The following is an 18,093-nucleotide window of genomic DNA, read 5'->3' as shown; positions in this document are numbered from 1 at the left end:
AGTAATAATAGCAAATACTTTTTTATTTTCTCTTTTTATTTATTCTGACAGCACCTTTATTACGAGTGCCTGACTCGCGACTCGACTTTCAGATCAGTCTTCTGTCCAACTCTCAGATCAGTTCTCGGCCTTACTCTGGTAGCTTGTTGGACCACTTCTCCGATCAACTGTCGGTCTGACTCTCTGATCGACTGTTGGACTGCCCCATGGCCCGAATCTCTGATCCATTGTCGGACTGACTCTCAGCCTCAATCTTGGATCAACTCTCAGCTCCAATATCGGATCAAAGCTCAGATCGACTGTAGGCCTGACTCTCGCCCTGACTCAGACCAACTCTCGGCCTGAATATCAGAACAACTGTCAGACCGACTCTTGGTCCAAATATCGGTTCGGCTGTCAGCCTGACTCTCTGACTGTCGGGACTGCCCCTTGGCCCAAATCTCTGATCCATTGTCGGGCTGACTCTCGGCCCTAATCTCGGATTGACACTCAGCTCCAATCTCGGATCAAATCTCAGATCAACTGTAGGCCTGACTCTCGGATCGACTGTCAAACTCTTGGCCTGAATCTTAGAACAACTGTCAGACCAACTCTTGGCCCAAATCTCGGTTCGGCTGTTGGCCTGACTCTCTGATCGACTGTCGGACCGCCTCTTGGCCCAAATCTCGGATCCATTGTCAGGACAGACTCTCGTCCCTAATCTCGGATCGAAACTCCCCTCCAATCTTGGATCGAATCTCAGATTGACTGTTGACCTGACTCTCGGCCTGAATCTCAAGTCAACTGTCGGCCTGACTGTCTGATTGACTGTCGGACTGCCCCTTGGCCCAAATCTCTGATCCATTGTCGGACTGACTCTCGGCCCTAATCTCGGATTGACACTCGGCTCCAATCTCTGATCAAATCTCAGGTCGACTGTAGGCCTGACTCTCGGATCGACTGTCAGAGCAACTCTCGGCCTGAATCTCAGAACAACTTTCAGACCGACTCTTGGCCCAAATCTCAGTTCAGCTGTCAGCCTGACTCTCAGATCGACTCTCTGATCAGTTTTCGTCCAGACTCTCAGATTGACTCTCATCTCGACTTTTAGATCGACTCTCAGATCAACTCTCGGCCTGACTCTAGGGTCGACCCTCAGCCTCCTACAACAAAAACAAAAAATGAAGGACCCATAATAAGGAATTGGCATGAAACGTGGGCACATTTCATCCCCCCCTCCCACTTCATTCTGGGATACTTCTCCCTGTGCATCTTGTGTTTATATGAATTGATTACCACTGTGTGGTGTGTAGCTCTGCCTGCACAGCTTCATCACCTATTCACGGGGATCTGTAAATGGGAAGACTACAAGACCCATCTGCTACTGCGGCAGAGGGATTCAAAGATCATTCACAAGTGCAATACTTCACTGTAAATGTGGTTCATTATTTAATTCCTCCATCCCCGTAACGGAAGGTCCGTACCTCTATATGGGGCTGGGATGCAGGCAATACAGGAGCTTGTACATTGCACCCACGACGCTCAGATCACAGATGCAGTGCTGTGCAGGCTTCAGTTTAGAAATGTACTAAATACACATTTTTATTTTAATAATTTCTGTGCACACTTTTTTTTGTTGTTTTCAAAAATGTATCTATATCGATCTAGTGGTAGTAATATTGCCTATAATAACTTCTATTGGTTAAGTATGTTTCATGTGACTTGTATTGAAGTGTATCTAAGCCCTGGTTCACACTGCCGCGGTGCAGAATTTGCAGTGTTTTCGGTGCGAATTCTGCACCGCATCACAATCGCACTCCGCTGCGGGTTTATATGTTAATTTAACAACACCTCAAAATCGGTCTGCAAAACGCGTTGTGATGTGCAGAATCGGATCGCATGGGTGTGAATACCTATGCGATCCGATTCTAGTGCAGGCCAAGAAAAGGGTCTGTGCCTTTTTGGTGCGGTTTGAGCCATACAAATTGTATGGCTCCAATCGCACCGCACCCAATTCGCATGTGATTTGCACAGGAATGCGGTGCGGTTCCTGTGCGAATCACATGGGTTATACAGCACAAGTGTGAACCTAGGCTTAATTATTATTATTATACAGGACTTATTATTATTATTTATTATTATTATTACACAGTATTTATATAGCACCAACAGTTTGCTCAGCGCTGTACATTACATTGGGAGACAATACATGAGACAGTACAGTAACAATACAATACACGAGGGGTTCGAGGGCCGTGAGCTTACAATCTAGGAGGGAGGGGATAGTGGTACAAAAGGTAATTAGCTGTGGGGGATGGAGTGGTAGGAAGACTTGTATAGCGGCAACAGTTTGCTCAGCGGTTTACTTTATGGAGGGAGACAGTACAGTAACAATACAAATTCAATACAAGAGGGATTAGAGGGCCCTGCTCCTTGGAGCTTACAATCTAGGAGGAAGGGGATAGTGGTACACGAGGTAATTAGCTGTGGGGGATGGAGTGGTAGGCAGAGTAGAGGATTCCAGTATTAGCTGGGGTCGGGGTAGGCTTCCCTGAAGAGAGAGGTTTTCAGAGTGCGCCTAAAAGTGAGCAGAGTAGGCGATAGTCTGATAGATTGGGGTAGGGAGTTCCAGAGGATGGGGGAAGCCCTTGAGAAATCCTGGAGACGAGCATGAGAGGAGGAGACAAGGGAGCTAGAGAGTAGGAGGTCCTGCGAGGAGCAGAGAGTACGGTTTGGGTGGTATTTAGAGACAAGGTCTTAATCCATCCAGTAGTGGTCATACGACCTGTATTAATATCAGTTTAGTCCTGGTCATATGACTTGTATTGAAATGTATCTCTCATCAGTCATATGACCTGGATGTAATTCGGTTTGTCACACACCATCACGTATATTAACATTGCTTCCACTCTGGTGTCTTTTTTTTTTTTTTTTCTCAGTCTTTTCCTTGGTGTTGAGTTGCACTCTTCCCATCTTGATTAGTGTACCAGCCGGTATTCGGGTGGTACGTGCTTTCGTCGTCTCTCTGAAGGGTAGAGCGTCAGCTCTTGCGTCTTGATGAATAATATGTATTCTGTCATTCGTTTCAGGTGAAAGTTACACAAGAGCTGAAGAACATTCAGGCCGAACAGATGACAAAGCTGCAAGCCAAGCACCAGGCGGAATGCGATCTTCTGGAAGATATGAGGTAAGAGACGTTTTCAGCAGCAAATTCCTGCCTCCCCACCTCCCCCTCTGCTTTATTTTGGAAGAACAGTTTGTTTTAAGCAAGCTCCAGAAAGTGTCAGTGGCATTTCCTCCTGTCTTTCCTGCTGGCCGAACTCTTGCAGTGCGTACAAGGAACAGGCAAACCGCTATAGCTAAAACTGTAAAAGTAATGATTATGTGCAGGGTTTCGCTTTAAGATCACTGGACGCAGCCGCTTCGGTCTTTGACTATTTCTTTTGCTGTGACATCCTCTAACCCCCGGTTCACATCTATGCGGGCCGCGTTTTGCACAGGCAGGAGAGCTCATGTGAATGGACTCCCGTGCCCGTGACACGCAGGGAAAGAAGTACCTGCACTTCTTTGGAAAACACAGCCCGCACGGGAACCTCGATTCCCAGTACAGTTGCGTTTTCCAGTGTGGGCGGCGTGCCATTGGAACTAATGGCACCTGTCCGCGGGTCCGCATTTCTCTGTGCGAGTGGTGCAGCTGCACGGATTTTCGTGCGGATCCGCAGCAGCACCACCCTCACAGATGTGAACCTAGGGTAAGGGCTGATGTACACTGCAGCTGCTAAAATGACGTTCAGGAACTGTTCAGCGTTTTTTTCAGCAACCCCTGAACTCTCCCTAATGTTTTCCTATGTGTCCGTGTACACATAGTCGTTTACAGACAGTTGAGTTTACAGTCGTTTTTTTTGAACGCCCCAAACTTGCGTTCAGGAGTAGCGTTTCAAATGACAAACGCGGTTAAGCGCGTTTATAAGCATTTTTTAACTGTTACATATCCAGATGCTGTCCGGAGGCTTTTTTCATAATCAGAAATGCATGCAAAGCATTTTCCATGTATTCAAATGGACCCGGTACACCAGCACAGTCCGTTCCAGGTTTCATGTGACGGAAAAAATGGTAGAATGTGCCGCGTTATGCTCATGATGGGATCCATAGTGAATACAACCAGAAAAGACAGGTCATCTCAACACATACTGCTCTCTCTGCTTCTGCTCTCTCTATTCCTCTCAAAATGTCTGAAATAGTTAATTATTTACTATTTTTCAGTGCATTCTGGGTATTTGGGAAGGTCTCCTGAGGTTATCTTTTAAAAACGCTTCTGAACGCAAATGCGGCTAAACGCACATAAACGCGGTATGCAAAAGCGGTTAACTGACATTTTTTAACCTACGTTTTCCAGCAGTCACTTTCCATCGTTCAGAAGAGTTTTCCAAATGCCCCGTGTACATGAGCCCTAAAATGCTTTTGTGCAGACGTTTTTCAGCATCAGAATCACTTTAGCAGATCTGATTATGGTGCATAGATTCTTCCCAAATCTCCCCCATGTCATGTGATCTAAACTGCAATGTCACATGACCAAACAGGGAAAAGTGCTCTGCATCCACCATTCACGGCTTCTCTGTGCGGCTGTGATAGGTCTTTTGCTTTATTGTGAGTGTTTCTAAGTATAGAGGGGCCTCATTCAAAGTTGTACACCAGGGCTCCTACTTACTATGTGACCACATATTAATTTTACACACATTATGTGTGTGTGTATATATATATATATATATATATATATATATATATATATATATATAATTTTTTTTTTTCTTCATAATTGTATGAATTAGTAGAGAAAGGCTAACACCCCTGCCAGGATAAAAGAGAAGTATGGTATTTATTTTTTAAAATCATACTTACCTAGGTGGATGCAGCAACGGTCCCCATCCAGCTCTAAGCCTGAGTTCACATACGTGCGGCTCCGTAGATCGCATGTGATTCGCACAGTAACTGCAAATCGCATGCAATTTGTGAGCGGTGCGATCGGAGCCATATATTTTGTATGGCTCTATTCGCACCACACCCGCACCAAAAACATGCAGGACCCTTTTTTTGGGTCCGCACTAGAATCAGATCGCATAGGTATTCACACCTATGCGATCCGATTCTGCACATCGCACCGCGTTTTGTGGACTGCTTTCGGGGTGTTAACTTAACATACACACCTGCAGCGGTTTGCATGAACGGGGTGCGATTCTGATGCGGTGCGGAATTTGCACTGAAAATGCTGCAAATTCCGCACCGCATCAGTGTGAACCAGGGCTAAGTGTGAGAGCTCAGTGATCACAAGACCACTGATCGCTGAATTCTCACAGCTGCTCTATGCATAGAGTGGTGACTCCTCTGCCCCCCCCTCACTGGAGCGCTGGGCTGTGGAGGGATAGGGAGCGGCTGGCTAAGGCTGTCGGCACATCACTGAGAGGCTGAGCTAGGCAACTCTGGGGTGACTGAAGTCAGGATCTTCCCATAGCCTGCACCATCTGAGTGACATCAGCCTACAGTGGGCTTCAGTCCGCTGTCAGCTGAAAACTGGTCACAGGAGTGCAGAACAAAGTGCACTCCTGTGATCCACAGAAGTACAACCGAAAAAGCTTTGGCTGTACTTCTCCTTTAACTGCTGTCTGTTCCCCACTGGGGGCAAGAGTAATGGTGGGCACGCTGTGTCCCTCCCAACTGTTGTGGCACTACATTTACCATGAGGCATTGCAAGACTGACAGTCTAACTCCGGGCGTAGAGGCCAATTGTGGGAGGTGATCCCCTCTTAAAGTGTTACTAAAGGTACATTTTTTTTTTTTTAAATAACAAACATGTCATACTATTGCACAGAGCATCCCTAATTCCGCTCTTCTGAGGTTCCTCTCTGGTGCTTCTGGCTCCTCCTCTTTGACCAGTACCTTTTAATAGCAAGCCACTTGGTATAGGGTCACTGGTGCATGCTCGCTCCTGAGCCCTCACACTATGCATCCATAAGACACATAGAGCCATGGCTCAGCCCCCCTCCACACACACACACACACACACTCTCTCTCTCTCGGCATTGGCTGTGATTGACAGATGTGGCAGCCAATAGCTGAAGAGGGAGACCTGATGCTCCCGTGCATATTGTGGGATTGAGAACGCTCAGGAAAGTATTGGGGGGCGGGCCTGTAGGGGAAGCAGCACACAGGTGGTTTTTTTTTTTTATCACCATGCATAGACTGCATGAAGTTAAAAATGTTCAGCTTTTACAACCACTGTATGACTGGTGTCCCCACTGGAAATTTCCCCTTACCTATTGTTCTGGGGAAAGTGCTAAAATGTCATATTTCCCCTTACAAATAGAGGGGTGAATCTCCCCATTGGGAACCCAGACAGCAGCAACAAAAACTTCCCTACTTGAATAAATTCTAGTCTACGTTTTGGATAAAGATACACTTTAAAGCTGAACTCTAGGTATGGATTACATAGTTAAGTAGGTCCCGCTTGTGTTGCTTATGATATACCTATTGCACCGCTGTGACAGCGGAGAACCACTGTAGTAGTTGCTGCTACTACATTGATTGCTGCTGTCTTTGGGGTCCTGTGCAGAGTGGCTGCCTCGTTGCATAGTAATCACAGAGGACTGCTCGCTCAGCGCAGGCGCCATTTGGAGAACACCTTGCATTTTCTTTTTTTGATGCAGTAAGACTTGTCATTCGGTTTAATGGGTCCAGTTGATTTTTTTTTTTTTTTTGTCAGAGTAAAGCCTGGTATACACTATTGTTTTTTTTTCCAGTGAGCTGAATGGGGAAAAAAGACAGATCATATCACAACGCTCCTTCAGCGTTACCTAAAACGCTACCACCTCCCCCTTACTCCCCCTCTCTGTTGGGGTCCCTCAAGGCTCTGTCCTTGGGCCCCTTCTCTTCTCCATCTACACCTCCTCCCTTGGCCAACTCATACACTCTCACGACTTCAACTACCACCTCTATGCCGACGACACGGAATTCTATCTCTCTACCCCTCACCTCACCCCTTCAGTCTCCAAATCACAAGCCTAATAAATGACATATCAGACTGGATGTCGCTCCACTTCCTTAAACTGAATCTCTCCAAAACTGAGTTTCTTGTCTTCCCCCCAGCCCGCACACCACCCCCCACTGACTTCTCCATCACATCCAACAATGCCACCATCAGGCCCGCCCCGCAGGCCAGAGTACTTGGTGTCATTCTTGACTCCAATCTATCCTTCCAGCCCCAAGTCCAATCTTTAACAAACTCATGCAGACTCCACCTCCGCAACATCGCCAAAATCCACACGTTCCTAACTCCAGAAACCACTAAACAGCTCATCCACTCCCTCATCATATCACGACTCGATTACTGCAACTCCCTCCTCACTGGCCTGCCTCGCCGCTGGCTATCCCCGCTTCAGTCCATCCTGAATACGGCAGCCAGACTCATTCACCTTTCCAACCGCTCCATTTCCGCCACCCCCCTCTGCCAATCCCTCCACTGGCTTCCGATTGCCCAACGGATCAAATTCAAAATCCTAACACTGATGTACAAAGCTGTCCACCATACTGCCCCAAACTACATCACTGACCTAATATCCAAGTACCACCCAACACGCAGTCTCTGCTCCTCACAAGACCTCCTTCTCTCTAGTTCCCTGGTCTCCTCCTCCCATGCCCGCCTCCAGGACTTCTCCAGGGCGTCACCCATCCACTGGAACTCCCTACCCCAATCCATCAGACTATCACCTGCTCTCCTCTCCTTTAGGCGCTCCCTGAAAACCCACCTCTTCAGGTAAGCCTACCCCACCCCCTGCTAATTGCCGACCTCCTCCACTCTTCCTACCACTCCATCCCCCACAGCTATTTCCTCCTGTACCACCATCCCCTCCCTCCTAGATTGTAAGCTCCTAGGAGCAAGGCCCTGGAACCTCTTGTGTATCGCATTGTATTGTTATTGTACTGTCGCATGTTCTGTCTCATATTGTAATGTACAGCGCTGAGCGAACTATTGGCGCTTTATAAATACTGTATAATAATAATAATATTAGTGCAGTGATCTCATTTGCTGCGCTATTGCTTCCTGACAGGGGGACCACCCACCCATCAGAAGCGCTGATCAGATGCTGGTTGGCTGCTGGTTTTCCAGCTTGCTTGCTCGACAGGATCCAGTCGAGAGATCGTTTTCTGTTGAACAGGTAGCTGTACACACGGACTGAAAGTCAGTTCGTTTCTACGGTACTGGATGATTTTGACCGATATTCAGCCTGTGTGTATGGGCTTTAGAGTCACAGGATATCTGACGTGTTTCGGGGTCTCCTTGGTCCCCCTTCATCAGGGTTTGTAGTTGCAGGATAAAAGACTAGGTAGCACACTGAACTGGGATAAAAGTGTTAAAACTTGTAGGGAGGCTCAATCAGGTTACCGGTCATACTGCCTGTTCATTTCATACCTGGACCTATGAAGCTCAGTTGCACTCTCACTTCTTGACCTTGTCTGTTTTTGTATGGTGTCCCAAGTTTTGGATTGAGCAGGGAAAGGGTTATAACTGTGGTCAGGGTTTTATTGATGGATTTGAGCCCTTTGGGAGGATTTCCTTTACTCATCTGTCCCAGCGAAATATAGCCACTCTGACATATCGGGTGTCACCAGGAAAGAAAGTGAGACTAAGTTCCTTTTTCAGCCCTGGTTCACATATATGCGGCCAGGCGGGCACGAGAGCCCATTCATTTGAATGGACTCCCGTGTCCCGGAACACGCAGGGAAGAAGTCCATGCACTTCTTTGGGAACCGCAGCCAGCACGGGAACCTCAATTTCCTGTGCGGGCGGCATGCCATTAGAATTAATGGCACACGCCCGCGGGTCCGCATTCTTCTGTGTGGGTGGTGATTTTTGTGCGGATCCGCAGCAGCACCACCCGCACATATGTGAACCAAGCCTTAAGTCCCGTTCTAGAACCTTGCAGAAGTTCTAACCATTCACCCTGTCCAAAACTAAGAGGAAGAAATGTGGCTGGGCTTTAATTAGGAAGCACATTCACAGATGAGTGTACATATCCTTCAGGAAATTCTTTTGATGGATACAGAACTGTCGTTGGGACAGGGCAAGGATCATACACGAAGGTATTTCATTGTATAGTAAATCCCTGTGTAATCCCATTGGCGTCTTGAAGGAGAGGCTTATAACTTTACCACAGTATGAGCTGAAAGTCATTTGGGTAATAATTAACATTAGATAATGGGAATCCTATTAATAGGATCCCTTTGGACATTAACACAGGCCTGTGTAGTGTCTGTCCTGGCTTCCACATCATCTGTACATTTGTAGATGTTCTGTTTCCTCAGTCTAATTACATACTGCTAGATCGATTGGCTGACAGATCAGAAGTGTATGTGGTCCAGTGCTCAGCTAACGGTCTTCCTGGGCTGGATCCATAATAGTTGTGCTGAAACACTTTTTCTACTCCAAACGTTTTCCAGTGCAAATCACTAGGGCTTCAGATGTGAGTCTGAACCCACATGAGCTAGTCCACCAGGTAGCTGTTGAAGCCAACAGCCAATTATAGCCATGCTGCAAGCATACGAGGGGCGTTTATATGTGTGATTGCAAAGCAGGGAGTGCCTCTGGTGCCCTATGATTGGTTGTAGCTTTGACAGATTCCTGGCGAGATAGCTCAGACGGGTTGCAACACGCCTGAGCTCATCCCTACTGACCAGACATCTGAAGACCTAGACCCTTGGTCATGTAATCCTCAAAGGAGAGGTCTAGAGTTTGAATTGGAACATGTGACCAGCTTTGGTGGAAATCTGGTACAGCACATATTAGGAAAGGTATATCAGTATTCGTTCTCTGTTTATCCATGCCAACAAGACCAGGGGCGTATTTACCACAAGGCAAACAAGGCATTTGCCTAGGACGGCACTTTTTCAGGGGGGCAGCAGCATTTTTCAGGGGGGCAGCGCCACCCCCTGAAAAAAGGGATGGAAGAAAGGACACATGCAGAACGGGGACCAGGTGGGATCTTAGAGAGGCTCCAAGCTGCTTGATGGTGTATGTAGAGCCTGACTCTTGTTCCCAGGGATGTCCGGAACTGTGAAGGTGAGTGTCTTCTCCTTTAATTGGGACATGTGACCAGCTTTGGTGGAAATCTGGTGCAGCACATCTTTTAGGAAAGGTATATCAGTATTCGTTCTCTGTTTATCCATGCCAACAAGACCAGGGGCGTATTTACCACAAGGCAAACAAGGCATTTTCCTAGGACGGCATTTTTTCAGGGGGGCAGAAGCATTTTTCAGGGGGGCAGCGCCACCCCCTGAAAAAAGGGATGGAAGAAAGGATACATGCAGGATGGGACCAGGTGGGATCTTAGAGAGGCTCCATGCTGCTTGATGGTGTATGTAGAGCCTGACTCTTGTTCCCAGGGATGTCCGGAGCTGTGAAGGTGAGTGTCTTCTCTCTCACAGGGTGGGGTGGTTGGCAGTGTGTATGGGGCGGTGGTAGTGGAAGGCTCTCTCGGGTGTGGCGGAGAGTGCTGTTGGTCAATGTTAGGCTCTTATCGTGGGGGAGGGGGGTATTTGTCAGGGTCTCTCCATGGGGGAGGAGGGGGCGATTTTTTTTGTTGCCTAGGACAGCACGAAACCTACATACACCACTGACCAAGACCAATGGTACTATTTGTGTATAGCCCTGCTTCAATACTGACCATTAATGTATGTGAATGGTTGAATGTGGAGGAATGACTTGTGTCCTGAGGTTTGTCTCATGCCGGGATGTTCTCTGAAAATGTACGCTAAGGGAACCACCTCATTTTGGTGGAGTAATGAGGGCCATCAATGTAATATGTTGGGGTACTCAAATCCGTATGAATAATTTTTCTCATAATTTGGTCAGCCTGGGGTGTCTTGGGTTGCTAAAAGACATGACACACTCGCCCAACTTATCTGATTGTCCTCTTATATTTTATAGTACGTTAGGAGTCTTGCCTTTCAGACACTGAAGGATTAACGAATATGTAAGGCCAACATTTCATATTCCTCATATGTGCCTGCTGTACCATGTACTTGTGTGAAAAAATTTTTTTTTTTACACCCATATAGCAATCATTTCTCTTTCTCTCTGTCTGCATTCTTGCAGCCATTGAGAAACACTGAGTGAGCTGTGATTGGTCACAGTTTATCACATGGTACAAGGCTGTTGTGAATAGCCTTGTGCCATGTGACCTTTGATCATTCACAGATTTCACACGTAGTAAGCAAGTGACATCTTGCTTACTACTTTGCATGTGATCACTGATTGGCCAATCAGTGATCACATGATCGGGACCTCGTACAGAGGGACCTCGGGACCTCGTCTGACAGAGGTCCGGAGGACACAGCGGGCACCGGATCACGGTGATGCGCGCTCCCAGGGAGCGCGCACAAGCAGGGTGCAGGGAGGCCGTTTATAAACGGCCACCCGACCCTGCAGTGCCACCGTCCGGCCGTTTATATACAACGTCCAGTCGGGAGGTGGTTAATGCCAAAATACACTTTTCCTGCTGTGGTCTACTCATGTGATTGTGCATGTTACATATGTTGGCACATTGCGGTGCCATTGATTTTAAATGGCGCACCTACACCCATGCATTGCAGCACACAGTTGCGCACTGTAACACACTATCATGCCTTGTGGCGTGTGGCTTTTTGGAGGTTTTGGTAGGTTTGCAGCCCATGCCGTTCAACGAGCTGTCTTAATGCAACCCAAAAATTGCATGTTATGGCAGCTTACTAGGACGCCAAGGTCTGAATGGGCCCCTTTTTTGTTGTTTTGTTTATTGTTGTATTTTTTTTTCTTTTTCTTTAATTTTGCCTTGACATATGCTTCAAGCATAGCTCAGGCATGTGTCAGTGGGGTGAGGTTTGACACCTAGAGAAAATATTTTAGTAATGGGAAGGGGGGGGCCACGAGGACTGTCTGCACAGATTTAATTCTCTGTAATTAATGACGATAATAATGCATTGCAAGCACTTTTTTTCTGGCTTTCAGCATATTTACTGGTTTTTTTCTGTTCAGCTCTAGCTCATCCTTGTCAGTGCTCCATGTATATCTGGGATTGCTGGCTATGAAGTCAGTAGGAGGTCAGGACTGCAAAAAGCTTTTACAAAAGGGAAAAAAAAACCCGAATCCCAGCCTTCACAAGGCCAGACATTGGGATGTGACCTGGCCATGCCATGGAGGAGTGTGTAGATGAAATTTCACACGATCGATTTTCCAGTGTGTCCACGATTGTAGGGGAGCGTGGGCATAAGATGGGCTCTTTAATTTGGAAAGATTTCAGAGGTCAGGGTGACAGGGAATTTATTACTGCTTGTCCATCATGGGTGCTGACAGCTGTGTAATTGTTTGTTCACTGTCTGCCATCCCCTGCTGTGTTCATACACTAGAACTACGCGTCGAATGTACTGAGAAATTTCATCATCCGTGAATGGGTCATGTGTATATGTGGGCTGAGCCACCACATACTGCATGCATGTGTTTGGGTGTGCAGCAGCTGCATGGACACAGCTAGTGGTGCACTGAAATGAAAATTCTGGTGCCAAAACCGAAAATTCAAAATGCACTTGGCCAAAAACCGAAATGCGCAGTTTTTAAAAACTAATATATTTTTTGGAAAAAAATACACTTTTCACAGGATCAGGAAGGAATTTTTTTCCCAGCAGGAGCAAATTGGATCGTGCTTTGCCGTGTTTTTTGCCTTCCCTTGAATCAACTCTGGGTGTAGGATTATAACTTTTTTTTTTTTCTCTCTGGTTGAACTGGATGGACTTTTGTCTTTTTTTTAGCCAGACTAACTATGTACAGTTGTGGCCAAAATTATTCAACCCCCACTGAAATTGAGTGTTTTGGCCAGTTTGACATTGCTTTTGATCATTCAGTCATCTTGCTTACATTTACATTAAAGAGGCACTTGTAGGTCAGACAAATATAACATAACAGTTATAATGAAATAACCACAAATGTCTTTTCTGTGCTCACAGCATTATCAGTTTTATTCAACCCCCAAGTGACATTCAATCTTAGTACTTAGTACAGCATCCTTTTACAGTTATAACAGCTTTTAAACGTGAAGCATAGCTTGACACAAGTGTCTTGCAGCGATCTACGGGTATCTTCGCCCATTCTTCATGGGCAAAGGCCTCCAGTTCAGTCACATTCTTAGGCTTGCGCACTGCAACTGCTTTCTTTAAGTCCCACCAGAGGTTCTCAATCGGATTTAAGTCTGGTGACTGCGATGGCCACTCCAAAATGTTCCAGCCTTTCCTCTGCAACCATGCTCTAGTGGACTTGGAGGTATGCTTGGGATCATTGTCCTGTTGAAAGGTCCAACGTCTCCCAAGCCTCAGGTGTGTGACGGACTGCATCACGTTTCCATCCAATATCTCCTGGTACTGAAGAGAATTCATGGTACCTTGCACACGCTGAAGCTTCCCTGTACCTGCAGAAGCAAAACAGCCCCAAAGCATGATTGACCCTCCACCATGCTTCACAGTAGGCAAGGTGTTCTTTTCATCATAGGCCTTGTTCTTCCTCCTCCAAACATAGCGTTGATCCATGGGCCCAAACAGTTCTAATTTTGTTTCATCAGTCCACAGAACACTATCCCACAACTTTTGTGGTTTGTCCACATGGCTTTTGGCATACTGCAGTCGACTCTTCTTATTCTTTGGAGACAGCAAGGGGGTACGCCTGGGAGTTCTGGCACGGAGGCCTTCATTACGCAGTGTGCGTCTTATTGTCTGGGCTGAAACTTCTGTACCCACATCTGACAAATCTTTTCTCAGTTCCTCAGCAGTCACACGGGGACTTCTCTCCACTCTACGCTTCAGGTAGCGCACAGCAGTCGAAGTCAGCATCTTCTTTCTGCCACGACCAGGTAGCGTTTCAACAGTGCCCTTTGCCTTGAATTTGCGAATGATGCTTCCTAAGGTGTCTCTTGGTATGTTTAACATCTTTGCAATCTTCTTATAGCCATTGCCCTTCCTGTGAAGAGAAATCACCTCTTCTCTTGTCTTCCTGGACCATTCTCTTGCCTTCACCATGTTTGTAACCACACCAGTAAATGTCTAGAAGGAGCTGAGTATCACAGTCATTTTAAAGCTGCCTAATTGGTGCTTATTATGCTTGATTGCTGCTCGGTGACATCCACAGGTGTTTTCAATACCTGATGGAAAGCACCTGTATGAACCTCTGTTCTTCAGAGTGGTAGTCTTTAAGGGGTTGAATAATTGTGGCAATGAAGAAACCACATAAGAACCATTTACTACTGTATTACATAAACAATTGATGTCATTTTAGTTGCATTTGGGTAGTTACAACGTCCTTGTAGGATTTGATTCTGAATACAATTCCAAATGTACACTATAGTCCCTAAACCCCTTTACAGCATTGGGGGTTGAATAATTTTGGCCACAACTGTAACTGTGAGGGACAAGTAGCTTGGATCCCCAGTTTAGTTCCTTGGACAAGTTGTTTTCTTTTTTAATTTTTTTTTTACTTACATAAACTGCCTGCATTCATCACCTTTCGGCTCCAGCCACGTAAACACAAAGCCCATTCTCTGGCCATCCTCAGTGCCCGTGTGAATGAGGCCTAAAAAGCTATTAAGGGTTCCAAATAAATGTATTTATTACAGGTCAATATATATCGCCATCATTTTATGCAGCGCTTTACATATACATTGTACATTCACATCAGTCCCTAACCCTCAAGGGGTGTACAATCTAAGGTCCCTAAATCACATTCTTTATTATTATATTATTATTTTTATAGAGGATTTATATAGCGCCAACAGTTTGCTCAGCACTTTATTTATTACAGGTACTTGTATATCGCCATCAATTTACACAGCACTTTTACATATATATTGTACATTCACATCAGTCCCTAACCCTCAAGGGGCGTACAATCTAAGGTCCCTAACTCACATTCATATACTAGGGCCAGTTTAGACAGGATCCAATTAACCTACCAGCATGTCTTTGGAGTCGCTTTACAATATAACAGGAGACAATACAGTAACAATACAGTTCAATACAAGAGGGATAGGAGGGCCCTGCTCCTTGGAGCTTACAATCTAGGAGGGAGGGGCTAGTGGTACAAAAGGTAGTAACTGTGGGGGATGGACTGGTTGGAAGAGTAGAAGATTCCATTATTAGGTGAGGGCAGGATAGGCTTCCCTGAAGAGATAGGTTTTCAGAGATCGCCTAAGAGTAGGCAGTAGTCTGATAAATTGGGGTAGAGTTCCAGAGGATGGGGGAAGCTCTGGAGAAGTCCTGGAGACGAGCATGGGAAGAGGAGACAAGGGAGCTAGAGAGTAGGAGGTCTTGTGAGGAGCAGAGAGTACGGTTTGGGTGATATTTAGAGACGGGAGGGGATAGTGGTACAAGAGGTAATTCGCTGTGGGGGATGGAGTGGTTGGGGGAGTAGGGGATTCCAGTAGTTAGCCGGGGTCAGGGTAGGCTTCCCTGAAGAGATGAGTTTTCAGAGTGTGCCTAAAAGTGAGCAGGGAAGGCGATAGCCTGATAGCTTGAGATAGGGAGTTCCAGAGGATGGGCGAAGCCCGTGAGAAATCCTGGAGATGAGCATGGGAGGAGGAGACAAGGGAGCTAGAGAGTAGGATGTCTTGCGAGGAGCGGAGAGTACGGTTTGGGTGATATTTAGAGACGGGAGGGGATAGTGGTACAAGAGGTAATTAGCTGTGGGGGATGGAGTGGTTGGGGGAGTAGGGGATTCCAGTATTACCTGGGGTTGGGGTAGGCTTCCCTGAAGAGATGAGTTTTCAGAGTGTGCCTAAAAGTGAGCAGGGAAGGTGATAGCTTGAGGTAGGGAGTTCCAGAGGATGGATGAAGCCCGTGAGAAATCCTGGAGACGAGCATGGGAGGAGGAGACAAGGTAGCTAGAGAGTAGGATGTCTTGCGGAGAGTATGGTTTGGGTGATATTTAGAGACAAGATCGGTGATGTTCATACATACACATACTAGGGTCAATTTAGACAGGAGCCAATTAACCTAAAAGCATGATTTTGGAGAGTGGGAGGAAACCCACACAGACACAAGGAGGACATGCAAACTTCAGGCAGGTAGTGCTGTGGTTGGGATTTGAACTGACAACCCCAGTGCTGCCAGGTGGAAGTGCTAACCGCATATCCACCTAAAAGAAGTGTGTAACAGGGACTTCTAATTACTTGAATGTGCTTTAAAAACAAAAATTGCAAGAAGAAAGTAAACATCCCCTGTGTTCTCAGGCAGAGGAAGCACAGCTGTGCGGTCCCTGAGTCCTCACTGCTTGAATTTGGATGTTGACTTGGCACCCTGACACTGGAAGCGGATGTGCAGCAAACAGGAGAGGCCGCGCACACGATCTGTGTAGGAATGCCAAGTATTTACTGCTGGCCGAACATTCAGCGTGAGATCCTATGTCTGCCGCTGTCATGTTCTGCTATAGAATGTGAGGTTTAATCGCCGTTCTCGGAATCCATATTGTGTCTTCTGCCCTGAGGCCCTTCCTGTCACCTCGCCGTATAGTAAGCAGAGGCAATAGATCATGGGAGAAATATGTAGACTGAGGTGATTGACCATTAGAAAATGATAGCGGACTGGCTGCCTCTGGCCTACAGGACATTAAAACAGCTTAGAAAGAAAGAAAAAAACACTGCCATGGCCTTTTAAGGGCTCGTTCACATGGGCAGCAGCCCTGATCGCTTCTTTTGAAAGTAGTCCATGGTGGATCACTCTTCAGAGGGCAGTAGAGCAGAGCTTTTCAGGCGGGGATTTTGACACCACCAGAATATTTTTTTTTTTTTTTTTTTTTTGACAACCATATGGTGATTCTTTATTTAAATACCACTCCACAGGTGTTTGGTTATTGTTTCAGTGGGGCCCCATTCACTTGAATGGGTTGCATTTGGCATTGATATTGGTTGCTGGATGGAACAGGGCATAATTTTTGTTGCATCCACAGCTTCTGTATTACTGCGAGAGGCTACATGCTATCTTTTCCTAGATTGCAAGCTCCCAGGATCAGGGCCCTCCTATCCCTCTTGTATTGAACTGTATTGTTGCTGTATTGTCTCCCGTTATATTGTAAAGCGCTGAGCAAACTGTTGGCGCTATATAAATCCTGTATAACCACCTCCCGCCCGCCATATAGTCCAATGATGGGCGTAAGGTGGTTCTCTCGTTCTGGGAGGACGTCATATGATATCCTCCCATTCTCACCGCGCATGCGCAGCTCAGGGAGCACACAGCGCGGCGATTGGTGATGCGCTGTGTCCCTCGGACACAGCGGATCACCGATCCACGGAAAGAGCCGAAGATGTTGGCTTTTGTCATGTGATCAGCTGTGTCCAATCCAGGGGCGGACTGACAACTCATGGGGCCCCTGGGCAATAGGGGATAATGGGGCCCCTGTATCCCTGCCCAAACTCAAAAAAGCCTATGAAAAAGGTACCAGGGGCATCTCATGGGGCCCCTACTGACCCCGGGCCCTCAGGCAGCGCCCGAGTTTCCAAATGGTCAGTCCGCCCCTGGTCCAATCACAGCTGATCACAAGTAAACAGGGAAATGCTGGTTATCGGCATTTCTCTTCTCACGAGCTGTCACTCTGACAGAGGGGAGGAGCGGAGAGACGGTAATCGGCATTCCGCGGAGGGGGCATGTACACTGATCATCAGGGCACTGATGATCAGTGTGCCCTGATGATCAGTGTGGCCCCAGAAGTGCCACCTGTCAGTGTCCATCAGTGCTAGCTGCCAGTGCTGAACAGTGCCACATCAATGCCACATATCAGTGCCTACCAGTGCACATCAATGCCACATATCAGTGCCCATCTGAGCTGCCTTTCATTGTCACCCATCAGTGCCACTCAGTGCCACCTATCAATGCCACTCAGTGCCGCCTATCACTGCTGCCAGTCAGTGCCGCTTATCAGTGCCATATATCAGTGCTGCCTTTCAGTACCCATCAGTGATGCCTGTCAATTCCCATCAGTGCCACCAACCAGTGCCTCCTCATCAGTGCCTATCAGTGCAGCCTATCAGTGCCCATCACTACAGTCTCATTAGC

The 18,093-nt window shown here is 46.8% G+C and overlaps 1 protein-coding gene across 4 annotated transcripts in view; it reads left to right on the top strand.

The window, feature by feature from the left end:
* Positions 1–18,093, top strand: part of FCHSD2 (FCH and double SH3 domains 2) — a 376,810-nt gene that overhangs the window by 32,477 nt on the left and 326,240 nt on the right. For all 4 annotated transcript variants that reach the window (XM_089678013.1, XM_089678011.1, XM_089678012.1 and 1 more), the window contains exon 2: positions 3,069–3,166. In XM_089678013.1, coding sequence (XP_089534139.1) covers positions 3,069–3,166 — 98 coding nt within the window. The remainder of the gene's footprint in view (positions 1–3,068; positions 3,167–18,093) is intronic.

The sequence above is a fragment of the Staurois parvus genome, unplaced genomic scaffold, assembly GCF_062004578.1.
Source record: "Staurois parvus isolate SC_StPar_1 unplaced genomic scaffold, SC_StPar_1.0 ptg000196l, whole genome shotgun sequence".
Taxonomy (NCBI): Eukaryota; Metazoa; Chordata; class Amphibia; order Anura; family Ranidae; genus Staurois; species Staurois parvus.
The sequence above is the reverse complement of the archived record's forward strand: the minus strand, read 5'-3'. Positions and strand labels throughout refer to the sequence as shown.